This window comes from Equus przewalskii, chromosome 1 (assembly GCF_037783145.1).
Source record: "Equus przewalskii isolate Varuska chromosome 1, EquPr2, whole genome shotgun sequence".
In the NCBI taxonomy this organism is placed as follows: domain Eukaryota; kingdom Metazoa; phylum Chordata; class Mammalia; order Perissodactyla; family Equidae; genus Equus; species Equus przewalskii.
In genome coordinates, this window is record NC_091831.1 from 33772731 (window position 1) to 33788964 (window position 16234).

The 16234-nt window shown below is 45.5% G+C and overlaps 1 protein-coding gene across 1 annotated transcript in view; it reads left to right on the forward strand.

Moving 5' to 3' along the window:
- The window catches only part of PDLIM1 (PDZ and LIM domain 1), a 42477-nt gene that overhangs the window by 25123 nt on the left and 1120 nt on the right, over window positions 1-16234 (forward strand). The window contains exon 5 of the mRNA XM_070561284.1: window positions 8384-8535. Within this exon, the coding sequence (XP_070417385.1) occupies window positions 8384-8535 (152 nt within the window). The remainder of the gene's footprint in view (window positions 1-8383; window positions 8536-16234) is intronic.

A 16234-nucleotide genomic window follows, 5' to 3' on the forward strand; every position in this document is an offset into this window, starting at 1 on the left:
AAGATACTAGCTCTTCCAAATTGTGTGCTCAGGCAATACCCCCATATACTCATGAAGCAGATTTCTAAGCAAGTGCAGTGGACATAAAGGGATGCATTGTTCTCTGTTCAAATGGTATCAGAGGGATTGTATTAACCTTGACTTATTCAGAGCTGGATCAGAAGAAAACCTCTATCATGAAGGTGGCTGCGTGTCCCTCCAGCTAAGCTTGCCTGCAACCCAAAAAGAACCGGCTCTGGAGTCTGGGTCTTCTCCTGGTGCCCATATACTCCTCTGGTTTCTTATCACAGGTCCAATATCTAGGCCTTTAAAGACTAAAACTGCGGGAGCATTCTGGCCAGACTCCTCTTCCAAAAATGATTACGTAGGGTTTCTCAGAATTGCATTTTTTGCTGAACCTTGGGGTAATCAAGTTGGGGCATCTCAGACATGAAGAATTTTCCTGAGTCAGCCTACATCCTTTATCCTCATCAATGTAAAAATCAAGTCCTAAAATCTCCTCTACATCTCTAATTAGTGTTTAACCTCTGTCATTTGAGGAAAAGACTTTTTAAACTTAAACTTTTTATTTTGAGATATTTGTAGATTCACATGCAGTTAGAGTAAACAATAGCGAGAGATCCCCTATACCCTTTACGCAGTTTCGCTCAATGGTAACATCTTGAAAACTATAGCACAATACCAGAACTAGAATATTGACGTTTGTATGGCCAAGATGCAGAAGATTTCCTCCACACGAGGATTCCTCAGGTTGCCCTCGTAGACACACCCTCTTCCCTGCTTTCCCTGCACCCTTCTTAATCCCTGGCAGCCCGCTAATCTGCTCTCCTTTTCTGTAATTTTATTATTTCAAGAATGTTATATTAATGAAATTGTGCAGTCTGTAACTTTTTGGGATTGACGTTTTTTTACTCAGCATAATTCACTGGAAATTTATTTGATTTATTCAGGTTGTTTTATACACCAATAGTTCCTTTTTTTCTTTTCTAAGGATTTATCTTTTTTTTTTATTCTGGTAAAAAACACACAGCATAAAATATACCATCTTTACCATTTTCAAGTGTACAATACAGTAGTGGTAACTATATGCACATTGTTGAGCAACACATCTCTAGAAGTCTCATTTTTCAAATCGGAAATTCTATGCCCATTGAACAACTACTCCCTTTTTTCCCCCTCCCCCCAACCACTGGGAATCACCATTCCACTTTCTGTTTCTAAGAGTGACTGTTTTAGATACCTCGTGTAAGTGGAATCAGGCAGTATTTATCCTTTTGTGACTGGTTTATTTCACGTAGGATAATGTCCTCGAGATTCATCCATATTGCATCATGTGACAGGATTTCCTTTTTTTTTTTTAAGACTGAATTCTATTCCATTGTCTGTATATACCACATTTCTTTGTCCATTTATCTGTCAATGGATGTTTAGGTTGCTTCCACCTGTCAGCTATTGTGAATAATGCTGCAATGAATATGAGTGTGCAAATATCTCTTTGAGATCCTGACTTTTCTTCTTTTGGATGTATACACAGAAGTGAGATGGCTGGATCATATGCTAATTATATTTTAAATTTTTTCGGGAACCTCCATAGTGTTTTCCGTAGTGCTGCACCATTGTACATTCCTACCAACAATGGACAGGGTTGCATTTTCTCCATCCTCACCAGCACTTGTTATTTTCTGGGGTTTTTTTTGTTTTCATATATATATGTTTTTTAATAAGAATATCTTTATTTTTATTTATGTTTTTGAGGAAGATTAGCCCTGAGCTAATGTCTGCAGCCAATCCTCTTTTTGCTCAGGAAGACTGGCCTTGAGCTAACATCTGTGCCCATCTTCCTCTGCTTTATATGTGGGACGCCTGCCACAGCATGACTTTTGCCAAACAGTGCCATGTCCTCACCCGGGATCCGAACCGGCCAACCCCAGGCTGCCAAAGTGGAACGTGCGAACTTAACCACTGCGTCACTGGGCCGGCCCCTGTTTTTGTATTTTTTTCGTAGTGGCTGTCCTAGTGGGTGTAAGGTGATATCTGATTCAAGTTTTGATTTGCATGTCCTTGATAATTGGTAATGTTGAGCATCTTTTCATATGGTTGTTGCCCATTTGTGTATTTTTTTGGAGAAATGTCTATTCAAGTCTTTTGCCCATTTTTACAATCAGGTTATTTGTTTCTTTGCTGTGGAATTGTAGGAATTCTTTATATACTCTGGATATTAACCCCTTATCGAATATGTGGTTTGCAAATATTTTCTCCCATTCTGTAATTGCCTTTTCACTGTGTTGTTCTAGTTCTCTTGCTGTTTCTCCCACATCTGCAGTTACTTCCTCCACTGAAGTCTTGAACTTGTCAAAGTCATCCATGAGATTTGGAACTGACTTCTTCCAAACTCCTGTTAATGTTGATATTTTAACCTTTTCCCATGAATCACTTGTGTTCTAAATGGCATCTAGAATGGTGAATCCTTTCTAGAAGGTTTTCAATTTGCTTTGCCCAGATCTGTCAGAGGAATCACTGTCTATGGCAGCTATTGCCTTACGAAATGTATTTCTTAAATAAGACTTGAAAGTCAAAATTACTCCTTGATCCAGGGACTGCAGAATGGATGTTGTGTTAGCAGGCATGAAGACAACGTTAATCTCAGCTTCCTGGGGCACTTGAAGTACTCAGGTCCCACTTTGGAAGGAGAGTCAATCACATCAGTGAATCTCAAAGAGTGAAAACACTTTGCTGCTGCCGGGGAAGGTCAAAATTAAGTTCTAGACTCATCAGCTGGTCGCTTGTGCAGGCGGCACTGGGGGGAAGGGAAGCCACTTGTCCCTGCCCTGTTCACAGCTGCTGGTCCCTGCCTTTTCTCTTTTCCTCCCACCCACAGGGAACTGTGGGAGCCTCCCACTCCCCGGGCTTATGATGGGCCACCTTGAGGAGTGGTTTTAACCAAGGTGGGTCTAGAAGTCCAGTTTCCCTAGTCTGCCTTTTTTGATACCTGTGGTTACTGGGGGCCACTTGTTCCTACTGGAGAGAAGTGGGAGTTCTGGCTACCCACATGGACTCCACCGACCTCAGTAGGGGTGAGCTGTGGCCTTTTTACTGCTCAGTAGTGCTTAAAGTCCTGACTGTCCACTAGCCTTCTTTATTCCAGCTGAGCAGGGATGAAATTCAGGCTCTCTACTGGGCCTTCTCTGATGCCCCAGTGGGTTGGTTGGGGCACCTCATAATAGCCTGGTGAGGGTGGAGGGTGGAAGTGTAGCCTCCCCACTGGCATTTTCTGGCATTTGGCTGGAGAAAGTGGTTCTTGTTTCCAAGTCTTGTGTCCTGCTGGCTGCCCTTCTCGGTCATTTGGTGAGAGGGCTGGCTTTTCTTGTCTGAGCTCGTTGCCCTTTCTGAGTTGCTCCCTTCCTTAGCTCCACATCTGGGATATAATGAGGCAAAGGGAAAACCAGGGAATTCACACTGTTATTCCTGGAATGCCAAGGTCCCTAGCTGGTCTCTCTTCTTCCACCCCCCTTTCCCAGTCTTCTCAGGTGCATTTTATATATGCTGTCTGGGGATTTTAGTTGGACTTAGTAGATGGAATAGGGAAAAACATGTCTACTCCATCTTCCCAGATGGGAAAAAGATTTTTATGAAGAGAATATCTTCTCCTTTCTGGATGCTTCTTATAATTCAAGTACTGCTCCTTTTTGTTCCAAAATCTGTCTCACATACAGGCAGTTCTAGTAAAGAACCGAAGTTGACTTACTATGTGAGAAAATGATGCCATTAAGGTTGTCAGTAGAATGTTTTTCTTATGGCTTCCTTGTTTTAGCTGCTGCCACAGGTGATGGCTTTAGTTAAAAAAAAATAACGAGCCCCTTTTGTCCCCACTGGTCACTTCATTATTTTGATGCAATAGACTTTCATCCCAGGGTTGCCATGCTGGTCCAGGTCCCAGAGCCATGAGTGTGCTGTTCTCTGTCCTCCTTGACCTTCTGACCTTCACCCCAGTTGCTCCTTTGGCTGGAGCAGGCCTGTGTGTCACGTAAGTTCTGCATACTTAGCCTCGGAAATCCTCCTCTGGGAGACGAGCTCAAGGGGAGTTTCTTTTTACGTTCTAAAGACCACTGGTATCCTTAACTGCCTGGCCATGTCAGCCACCTTGTCAGGCTGGGAGGGACGCGGCTATGATATGCCTGGGGAGACAGGCCCCTGTGATCAGGGCCTAAAAGAGGGGGAGAAAATATGAAACATTTAGGTAACTGGTGTACGTTCAGCACCAACTGAGACTCGGGCAGAAACTAGAAGTAGGAAACACAGAGTATAAGGTATAGTTACTCCAAAGGAATCGAATTGATTAAACTCTTTTGTTTTTAAAATTGTAAAGACTGGGTTCGGAACAATGTGGTTACTTTTAGCTTCCCACTCTCACTACTTTTTCTCCTGGTGACTCAGTTGTGTATATTAGATTTTTTGAAAACTTATCACTGTAGAATTCTTTCTTTCATTACTGTTACTATATTTTAAAAAATGAGAATGCTTTTTTTGCTCTATTTCTTGTACATGTTTTTGTCCTAAAATCATTTGTTAAGATATTGTGGTGTCATTTGTCAGTCTCTTATATATAAGGCTTAGACTTTGTGTCTTAGAATATTATTTTTGAATTAGGTGTATTGAAAGTGCTTTATAAATTATCAAGCAGTAGAAAGATATTATTATTTGAGAATAAATTGTTTCCTTTTTTTTAATCACGGAAATACTTTTCAAGACTGTTTAGTGGAAGAATATGTGATGACCTCGTGGTTTGGGTTCTGTCATTTTTAGCGTTCCCTTGGTGGCTTCCAGACATAACAGCATATACCAAAGAAGGGGAAAAATTCTTCCCCAAGAACATTCCACGGTCTAGTCTTGATTTTAAAATAGTTCTAAGTGTAATAGAAAAAAAGATTAGTCAAAAATAATGTAATACATTTATTATAGGGTAAGCTCAGAATTCAAGACACAGAGAAAGAGTCAGACATATAACTCAAAGGCAGGGCTGCAAGGTTGGCTGGAGGAAGGCTGGCCCTTGGTTAAAACCGCTTGCTCCTTGAGGTGACCCATTGCCTGCCTGGAGGGTGGGTGGGTCTCACAGTTCTCTGTGGGTGGGGGAAGGAGAGAGCCAAAGACAGGGACCAGCAGCTGTGGACAGGGTGGGCTTCCCTTCCCCCCACCATAGCCTGCAGAAGTGACTAGCTGGTGAGGTTAAATTTTGACCTTCCTTGGCGGCAGCAAAGCATGTGTCACTCTTTGAGGGCTTTGTTCTCCATCGTGAGATCATGGTTGTATTCAAAGAGAAAACTGGGAGCTTCATTGATGTGATTGATTCTGCTTCCAGCCTGGGACCTTAGTATTTCAAGTGCCCCAGGTGGCTGACCCGACAAGAAAGAGAAAGAAAAGGAGAGGGAGAGGTAACTTGGGGAGAATTACCGAGGGAAGACAAAAACCTTAGTTTTCTTTTTAAAATGGAATGACACAATGAGTGGATGGGAAAGAAGTGGGTAAACGTAATATAAAAGGGCTCCAGCCTTTAAGACAAAGTGGTTAGATGTGCTGAGAAAATGGTTGGTAGCCACTGCCCGCATCCTTAAACCTTGGAGGCAGCCTGGCGGGCTGGATAGCTTACGGCTTTATTACTCACATTACAACTTGTTTACTTACAAACATCCAGCTGCACCGATAAATTGCACCACCATCTGCTATTTGCTCTTTGATCCCAGTGGGCACACTGTCCCTTTTCCCTCGTGGGTGACGGCTTCTGGAAAAGCAGCCGCGGTAGAGAGGCAGGAGGTGATCTGAGCCCAGGAGACCAGGTTGCCCGTTTCCCTGGCACAGCCCTCAGAGGCCCCGCTACCCTGGGGGAACCCCTGTGACCCATGGGGGCAGGAGACCAGGTTGCCCGTTTCCCTGGCACAGCCCTCAGAGGCCCCGCTACCCTAGGGGAATCCCTGTGACCCATGGGGGCAGGGAGAGGGCATAGCAAGGAGGAGAGAGGGACTTGACCCACTTGGCAAGTTTCATTCACTTCCCTAGTAACCTGCTGAGCCCTGATGCTGTGCCAAGCACTGATCCAGGCCTGGGAATACGACGGTGAGCAAGGCAGAGCAAGGCAGAGCAAGTCCCTTCCCTCATGGGGCTTCCTTTCTAGGAGGAGACAGACAATAAAGAAATAAACAACTGCAAGTATAATCCTTGGCAAGAGTGAGAAGTAACCTGGAGAAAGGTGCAGTAGACTGAGGGGGCAGAGCAATCGGGTTGTGGTGGATGTTTTCAGTGGAAGGTCAGGGAGCCCTCTCTCTGAGGAGTGACATCTGAGCAGAGACCTGAATGAATGTGGGAGCCACAGGGCTGTCGACGCAAAATAACCAATAACCATTCTATAGATAAGAGAAATAAAGTGAATTTTACTTGAGTTAGAGTAAGGATTATAACCTGGAAGGCCTTAGGAAGCATTTGGGAGAAGCATGGTTTTCAGTACAGTCTTATATCTTTTGAGAACAAAGAACATACATGAAATCTGCCCAGCATACATATTCATCAAAGTTGCAAAGAGGTATTCAGTTGCAAGTTAGCAGGTCAACATGACCCTGATGTTGGGAAAGGGACTAATCTGGGTTACCAGTGGGGCATAGGAGGGGAAGTCTGCATTCTTATCCTAAGAGAGTGCTTTCTTTACTTTAATGGTCAAGCAGATATACGATGTGTCTTTGATAGGCCAGGTTTTTAGTTCAACCTGAATCAGTTTTGAACCTGCATAGTTACCCCATATACCTCAATATGTGAAAATCTCTTATCAGGGCCACCTGGGAGAGAGTGTTCCAGGCAGAGGGAGCAGGAAGTGCAAAGGCTCTGAGGCTGGTGTGTGCGAGAAACAGCGTGAAGGCTGGTCTGACTAGAGCGGAGTGAGCAAAGGGTGGCAGGGGATGTGTTTAGAGAGGGAAGCAGAGCCACATCTTTTAGGGCCTTTCTACTTTTTGTAATGAATATTTACTCCAAAGGAGATAAATTGGATTAAACTTGTATTTTGTTATTAAAACTGTAAATATTTGGTTCTAAGTCAGATGAGAACACTTTGAGCCACATCACGACAGTCTGATTCTTGTGTTTAAAATATTCCTCTGGCCTCTAGTCAAAAATAAGACCGTCCTGGGGCTGAGAACGGCAGCAGAGGGACAACATATGAAGCTGGTCAGCTGTGCTGGTATGCCGTGTCATATCTTGGTCACGCGCTGGAGGTGGGATGGTGAGAAGGGGTGGGAGTCAGCATTGACTTTACGGGTATAGCTGACTGGGGTAAACCTCCTTTTCACCCTGCTCCTTCCCCAGGACTAGGCCCCGAAAGCTCTTCTCCTGGAAAATGGGCTCTGGAGGAAAGAGGCCCACAGCTCTGCCTGTCTTGTCCTGTTCTGGGGAACCCAGAATGATGGGGAAGGTGTGGAAGGCACCTCAGTCCCTGGGACTGAGCTGAGGCCTCTGCTCCATCCCTTACATTGGACTGGCACTTTTATAGTTTACAAAGCACTTGCATTGTTCATCCTTGCCACCAACTCTGTGAACTAGGCAGGGCAAATACTATTGCCTCTGTGTTGTAGGTGAGGAGACCAGAGCTAGAGAGCCATGAGAATTATCAGAGTTTATAGAGACAGAGAAAGTGCTTTGATATCATCGGGAATAAAGAACACTGTGATTTCTGCTCAGTGAAAAGAACTCATGTGGCCCAGACTGAGGAGGCCCAGTTGAGTTTTTAGTGGTCAGATTGTGGTTGACATTTTCTCTCATCTAAATTTTCTTTCTTTCTTTTTTTTTTGAGGAAGATTAGCTCTGAGCTAACATCTGCTGCTAACTCTCCTCTTTTTGCTGAGGAAGACTGGCTCTGAGCTAACTTCCGTGCCCATCTTCCTCTACTTTATATGTGGGATGCCCACCACAGCATGGCTTGACAAGCAGTGTGTAGGTCTGCACCCGGGATCTGGGCCGGTGAACCCTGGGCCACCGCAGCGGAACATGCGAACTTAACCGCTACGCTGCTGGGCTGGCCCCTAAATTTTCTTTTGACGTAATGTTGTTTATGTAATTTAGAAAGAAGCAAAGCATTCCTGTTCCATGGGATTAGGCCAAAAAGTAATTGAATTACTAAAACCATTTGGAGAAATAGCCTCATTGCATTGAAGCAGCAGCCAGCTCTGACTGCAGACACCTCACAATACTGGCAGGAGGTCTGTGGCTGAGTAAAGAGAGGGCTTCGTCCATTGGGATAACTTCTGTCCACTCTTTGATCAGGGTTGTCTTTGCTTGGAAGCGGGTGCCTGATGAATTTTTTTGAACTTCTGACGTGTTCTCATAAATTTCCAAACATTCTTTCCAGTTTAGACCATTCTCAGCCTCCAAGTGGACTCGTCATCGACAAGGAATCTGAAGTTTACAAGATGCTTCAGGAGAAACAGGAGTTAAATGAGCCCCCGAAACAATCCACTTCATTCCTGGTTTTGCAGGAAATCCTGGAGTCTGAGGAGAAAGGTAATCAGGCCCTGGTGAGGTCAGAGGTTCTTGATTAAGGCCTGGGGTGAGGGTCAGTCACTGCTGAAAGAGAACTGTGAGCTTTGGAAAACATGGCTTTTGAAATGCTCAAAACTTTTAAAAAGAGAGTGAGAGGGAGAGAGGGAGAGAGCAAGAGTGCTTTCCATCACACCTGGCTGGCTGGCTGGTCACACCTGGCTGGCTGATTACACCTGGCTGGCTGGTCACACCTGGCTGGCTGATTACACCTGGCTGGCTGGTCACACCTGGCTGGCTGATCGCACCTGGCTGGCTGTTTCCTGTTGCATGAGCATTAGGAGGCTGAGGTGGGGGTGAACTTGACGGCTGTGGGATTCTGTTGGTCTGTCCCTTGGCCATTTGTTTGGTTTGAATCCACGTACCAGGCTTGTGTGGTGGCACAGGTGTGAGTGGGTGAAGGCCATGGGCAATGACAGGCAGAGTGAAAAGGAATCGGCAGCTCAGAGGAGCCAGGCGCTAGGCTTTCAGTTGAGGCCACGTTTTGTTCTTGCTCTAGGGTGAATAGCCTCCTGAGAGCCTGAGAGCGCCTGGTTTGGCCACGTCCTCCCTGTATGACCTTAGGCAAGTCTCTGAACCTTTCTAGGCCTGTTTTCTCATCTGTCAATCCGGGATAAAAATCCTTTCTTCTGAGAATGGTGTGAGGATCAAACTTCATAAATTGCACAGAACACCCATCACCATGCTCGGCACAGAGTAGGTGCTTCATAAACTATTATGATGTTTGAAACCTCATCCAGAGGCTCTGGGCTAGCCTTAGCTTATCCACAGGAGCCCTGATGCCCAGGGCACCCACAGCCACCCTGTGTGGCTCTCTAGGTCACAGGAGATAGTATTGGCATTGTAGACATCATGTACTGTGTATTTATTATAATTTTCAAGCTGATGGCAGTAAAGGTATCTTAATTTAACAAAAGCAGTATATTATGAGAAATTTTTGACAGATGGGTGTGTTGAAGAGGGGTTGCTTTTTCCTCATTCTCACAAAGGTGACCTGTGAGCAGCAGCCCTTAGGCCCATCTGCCTCCTGGGTTGCCATTCACAAGTGCCTTCTGATTCTCATGATCAGCCTGTTACAGGAACACTGGGTTCTTATTGTTCCCCAGGATGGAAATCAAGAGAGACAACAAATGGGAGTAGAAAAGTAAAAGTTTATTAGCTTGTGCACAGGGGTTGCACAAGGGAGCCGGTGCAGAATGGAAAGGAGCAGGTGACCTGCCTCTTAGTGAATGGGATTGTGGGGCTTTTATTAGGCAAAGGCTGGGAAGGAGTGCCTCGTGGTATGTAGACGTGGGGTTGCGCTTGCACTTGCACTTGCACTTGCAGTGTTGTTCAACATGCCACCATGTGCACTGCATGTATCATTAACATGCTAGCTCTCCACCCCAGGTGTGATTTTTAGTATGTTAATGGGGCTAGGTTACCTTCACTGTACTCCTGGGTGCTAGGGCACATGCGTAAGCCCAAGAAAATCCAGAGGCTGCGGAATGTGGATCTTAGTGGTGTCTCTTTCATTCTCCTAGCTTGTTGATTGGTTAGGGGCCTTATGTTGTTAAGCCAGCGGCCTTGCAGATGTCCCTGTCTCGTTAGGCTGGTTCCTGTCTCAAGATGAGCTACGAAGGACTTTTCTGGAGAGTTGGGTTTTGCCCCTTCCTGGTCTCCACGATGCCCAACCCTCCACACACTCTGGCTTTCTCTTTTCTTGAAGCTCTGGTACCTCACTGGCATCCTGCTTTCTACTGCTCTCTCCACCTCTCCCCAACATGCCTGCCTCTGAGGAGAGAGTTGATGCTCCTGGGAGGGACACCTGGTAACTCTGATGGTGAGACCTGCTTCAGCCAGGCTCGGAGGGATTGCCTGGATTGCTCCAGGCAGCAGGGCGGGGTCAGAGCTGAGTGCCCTCTGGGAGAGTCATCTCCCTGCTCAAAGCCCCCAGCTGCAGATTCAGCTTCCTGGGAGTCTGCGTTGAGCTGAAAGTTCCCAAATGAACACACCCAACACCTAGGCTTCCTCCCCATTTGGGTTGCTTCTTTAGAGAAACTGGGCATTTACAAGCATGGGAAATTAGGAAGAGTGTTCTTTTATGCTAAAAGGATATTGTTCTGCCAGAAGTTTCCCCCTTTGCTTAGAGTACCTGTGCAGTTCAGAAGGAGTGAGCCCTAGTCTGTATAAAGTTCCAGTGTTAGGCCTGACTGACAAATGATTTAGGGGCCAACCATTGAGGATGACAGTTTTGTCAAAACATGTGAGAAGCCACAACTTACTCTACTCTTAGAACGTGCAAAATCCTTCAATTAAGAGAGAAGTCAGTCAATCCTAGCCCAAATTAGGACATCATAGACAGACACTGCAGAGCTTATCAGATGCCCTTGTGATGCAGAGAGGGACCTGAAACCCAGGATCACTGAACTGCCCTGATGTGGCAGCTCCATGCCCATCAGGACCTGGACTCCTTCCATTCTGTGCTCCATCTACCAAGCCTATGAATTCCATTCTCAAGGTTACCTTGTGGTCCTCTTTGGCAGCTGATGCTCCAGCCATCATGTCCTCTTCCAGACACCAGGAAGGAAGAAGAAGAAAAGGACTAATTGGGGAGTTCCTCCTTCAGATGAGCCAGGTTTCTCTTTCCTAGAAGTCCCACACTACTATTCCATTTACATTTGATTGACCAGAATTTAGTCACATGGCCACATTTAGTTGCAAGAGAATCTGAGAATCAGTTTTCCCCCCACTGGGCTGGATGTCTTCTTGTCTCAAAGAAATCAAGATTTTAGTAGAAAGGAAGAGGGAGATAATGGATCTTGTAGTCTCTCTCATATCTGTTAATATGTACTTGCATTAAATTTTCACTGAATGTAACAGCATAAATTCCCATCCAAACATCCACCACATGCAGAAGGCTCTCAAGGGAGGGAGCTCAAATTCCTGTTTTCGTTTGAGATGAAATGACCGAAGCACAGGGCAGTGGCTGATACATAGTAAAAGCACTTGGTGCGGGTTACTGTCATTTGAGAAGGCCTCTGGTTGATAAAGCAGCTCTGCGTGATACAAAGAGCCTGGGCATTCAGGATCTGCCTCTGACCCCCCATGAGACCTTGAGCCAGGTGCTCATCTCTCTAAGCTCTAGTTTCTGCACATGTCCAGTCAGGCTAATAATGGCCACCTCATGGGATGGTTAAAGCGTTTTGGGAAGCAGCGTGTGTAAAGTGCCAGGCACCCAGTCAGTGAGGTCCCCACGGGAGGTCTGGCTGCAGCAGGGTTGGGTGATGAACCTCCGAAGACTCAATGTGGGTTTTCTCATTTTGGTTGAAATTCAGCCTCTGGACTCGGAGAAAGTGTCCTGGGTTCTTCTAGCTCCTTCTCGGTCTGGATCAAATTCCAAAATTTGCAGGGAGAAGGAGCCTTTATTTTTTCTAAAATTGTGGTGAAATACACATAACATAAAATTTACTGTCATAATCATTTATAAGGATACAGTTCTGTGGCATTAAGTTGCATTCATATTATTATGCTACCATTTTCACCATCCATCCACAGAACTCATCTTGTAAAACTGAAACCCTGTACCCATTAACACTCACTCTCATTGCCTCCTCCCCCGAGCCCATGGAAACCACCATTCTGCTATTCATTTGACTTGAATTTGTGCTTGTATTTGTACATGTATTTGTATTTCAAGTACTTCATATGAGTGGAATCATATAGTATTTGTCTTTTTGTGACTGGCTTATTTCACTTAGCATAATGTCCTTAAAGTTCATCCATGTTGTAACATGTGACAGGATTTTCTTCCTTTTAAAGGCTGAATAGCACTGTATTGTATGTATATACCACATCTTGTTTATCCACTCATCTGTCCATTGAAGGAGACTTTTAATGAGAGGAGACTTGGAAGGAGATGTCAGGGAGTGAGAAAACACAGCGGGGGCCAGAGGCTCGAGATAAGCAAGCTGGAGACTTGTTTAGGAAGTATTGGGGCTCATTTTGACTGGTGCCCAGGGTTCCAGGGGCTTCCTCAGATGGTCTGAAATCAGATCATGGAGGACTCCCAGGTGCTAGGTTAAGGACTTGAGTTTGATTTGACAGGCAATGTAGAGCCATTGAAGGTTGTTGAGCAGTGAAGTAGATAGAAAAAAAGCTGTGCTTTACTCAACTCATTTTTACTTTTTGTCCAGAAAACTTTGAGATGAAATGTTCACTGGAAGAAGAGGAATGTTGGTACTTGGCCACAGTCTGGAGGGAGCTAATATTTTTACTGTAAGCTAGTTGAGAGGGAAGGAAGAAGTGAAGTTGCTTCGAGTTTGCAGTGTTGTCTGAATAAGTGAGAGAAGAAAACCGAGCCAGCAGGTGGCGCTGCAGGGCTGAACAAGCTGCGGTGAGGACAGCTTTATCCAGCGCAGCCTCCTCTGCCCCTGCCTGCCCAGTTTCATCCAGTTCACTTCTCTTTATTCCGGAAAGGGATGTGGATTCTCCTCCTACCAAGTGGGGTTTGCGTGTCCCTCCTTTCTTCTCTCCTTCTATCCGCTTGTAGCTCCCACCTTTTCCTGGTCATTTTTCTGCTGATTGAATGAATTATGTGAAAAACAGCCCCATCACCTAAGAGACCCTGACCACACTGATTTGGTTTCCTCAGTACAGTCCGTCTCCTTTCCCAGCTGCCTGGGTATGCAGAAATGCTGCCATTTCCTTCTTTCCACAGCTGGTCGGCAGCCAGGGTGTCTCCAGCACACAGCCAGAAAATGAGGCAGCTCGTTTGGGATATTTAGAGGCATAGAAGCTGCCCACCCAGGCCCTTATGGGATCCCTCTAGGCAGGGCCAGGAGTAGGTGAGGTGAGGGAGGCAGAATGTAAGCTGGCACCAAAAAACTCAATAATCAGACAAAAATGATACATTAATGCAATTTTTTTTCCTCAGGAAGATTGGCCCTGAGCTAACATCTGTTGCCAATCCTCCTCTTTTTGCTTGAGGAAGATTGTTGCTGAGCTACCATTGTGCCAGTCTTCCTCTATTTTGTACATGGGACACCACCACAGCATGGCTTGATGAGCAGTGTGTAGGTCTGTGCCCAGGATTGGAACCTGTGAACCCTGGGCTGCCGAAGTGGAGCACACAAACTTAACCACTACGCCACTGGGCTTGGCCCTGCAATATTTTTTTAAAAATCAAAATTAATGCAAAAAAAATCTATAATTTTTATAAAGTTGGAACTGTATCCAAGGAAGGGAGTAAGGTTTAGGAAGGTACTGTGGGCTCGGTGATAACCACAGCACCAAGGTGGTTTCCCCTAATGTACCTGCGCTGGGGCAGCACCAAGCCTTCTCCAAGCCTGGTAGAGCTCACAGCTGAAAACAGTGGAAACCCTGGAGTCTCCCCATCTCTGCCCCTTCTCACATGTTGCCAGATGGACTTCTGCATTCATCAGTTCCTCAGTGCAGGGGGTTCCCAGCATTGGTGGGGGAACCCTGAGGGATTGTGCCATAAACACCCATGATAGGGCTATTAAAAGTCCCAGGCTGCTTTTACATATTCCCTCTGGTTGTTCTCCATAAGGCAGCAAAGTATCCCAAGCTAGCTCTCACACTATGTTACTCAGCAGTGGGTTGCAGCAACAGATGCATTTCTTGGTCGTGTTACATGAGGGCTGCTGGTCAGCTGAGGCTTGGCTGGGTTTGGCAGTGTTGGGCCTGGCTCCATGAGTCTTCTCATTCTGGGAGCCCAGCAGAGGGAGGCGTCACTCGTCAGGGCTTGCTGTTCTTGTGGCAGAGGGCAGAAGCTCAATGGAGACAGGACCAAACCACACAAATGCACTTCGTGCTTTTGCCCAAACAGAGCTCACATCTGTTCACATTCCTTTGGTCAAAGCAAGTAATGTGGCCGAACCCAAAGTCTCTGGGATAGGGGGGTATCGACTGAGAGCAGGGCTTCTCAGACCGGGTGCTATTGACATTTTGGGCCAGATAAGTCCTTGTAGGGAGGCTGTCCTGTGCATTTTAGGACATTTAGCAGCATCCCTGGCCTCTGCCCACTAGATACCAGTAGTACTCCCCTCCAGTTGTGACAACCAAACCATTCCCTAGGGGACAACCCCCCTAAATAGAGAGCCTGACCTACGGGGAAGTGTGTCAAGGATAGGGAGGGTACAGAGACTTGTGGACAAATTATACCATCTACCACACCCAGCCAATTATCAATGCCCCTTGTTTGAACACATCTCAATGTTTGGTTCCGAAGCACCAGTCAACATTCAGGACTCATTTACTAGAAGGACAGGAGAGCCTTCATTTGTAAGCCCCAGGATTACCCAGCATGGCTGCAGTTATGGGGTGACCCTCTCCTCACTGCCTCACCTTGCACAAAAGGCCATTGTTTGGCTCTTGACCAGTGGTTCTCAAAGTGCTTCCTGGACCAGCAGCATCAGCAGCATCACAGCATCTGAGAACTTGTTAGAAAGGTAAATTCTCAGGCCCCAACCCAGGGCTACTGAATCAGAAACTCTAGGGGTGGGGCCCAGCAATCTGTGTTTTTAGCAAGTGCTCCAGGCGATTCTGATGCCTATGAAGTTTGAGAACATCTGCTTTATCTAAAGGACTGAGTTTAACCAGGGGTACAGAACAGGATTGCCTGGGATCCCTGCACCTGGAGATGCTCCTTCAGCAGGTCTAGGGTGGAGCCTGGTCTGTGAATTTTATGAAATCTCTCCTGGTGCCTGGGATGCTCACAGGTGCCTGTTCGGAACCACTGGTGTAGAGACCTCTCTAGCTTCGTGGGCCAAAGCATGTTGGAGTACGGTAGGACCATCATGCATTTGTCATGGCATTTCATCATTCATTTCTGTGTGTTTATTGAGCCTCTGTTATTTTCTAAGCCCTGTGCTAGGCTCTTTGGAGTATTGAAAAGTATATGAAACAGGGTTCTGTCGTCAGGTAATTTGCAGTTCAGACAGAGAGACATGTAAATAAATGACAAACAACAATACTCTGCGGCCACATCTCAGTAAAAAAAATAAGTGATGTGGAAACACAGCCAGCTGAATGTATAGCAATAAGAATAATATTAATAGCTTACTATTATTAATAGCTACCATGACACTGGGCTCTGAAGACGTGATGAACTGGGCTATAGGCAGTTGAACACCCAGCAACTAGGAGCTTGTTTTACATGCGAAAAGCTGACTTCAGGAAGGCTGCTGACTCTTCTCTGTAGCAGATGGTTTCCATCTGGCTGCTTATAGCATGCTTTACTGTAATGATTTTGTTCTTGTGATGTGGGTTTCTTTCGGCATCTAATACACTGTCTTTTGATTATCAGATAATGTTTTTATTTATTTATGTATTCCATCTATGTAAGGCATTTTTAAGTTCCCATATCAGTGGTTGCATATGTTTACTCAGAGTGTATTGTAATTTGTTCTGAGGGCTGACTGTGTGCCAGGTACTGTGGGAAGGCTTGAAGTCTATTTTGAAATCTTTTTGTACCACTGTGTAGGGAAAAATGATCTCTTCTTTTATAGAAAAGGAAACCAAGGACCAGAGAGGTTAAGTAATTTGTGCAGGATCACACAGCAGAGTCAGGTTTGTTGGACTCCCATGCCCATGACCTTGCTGGAACACATATATAAGTGGCTCTGAAATAACTACATGATATTTATGCAATTCTGCCCTT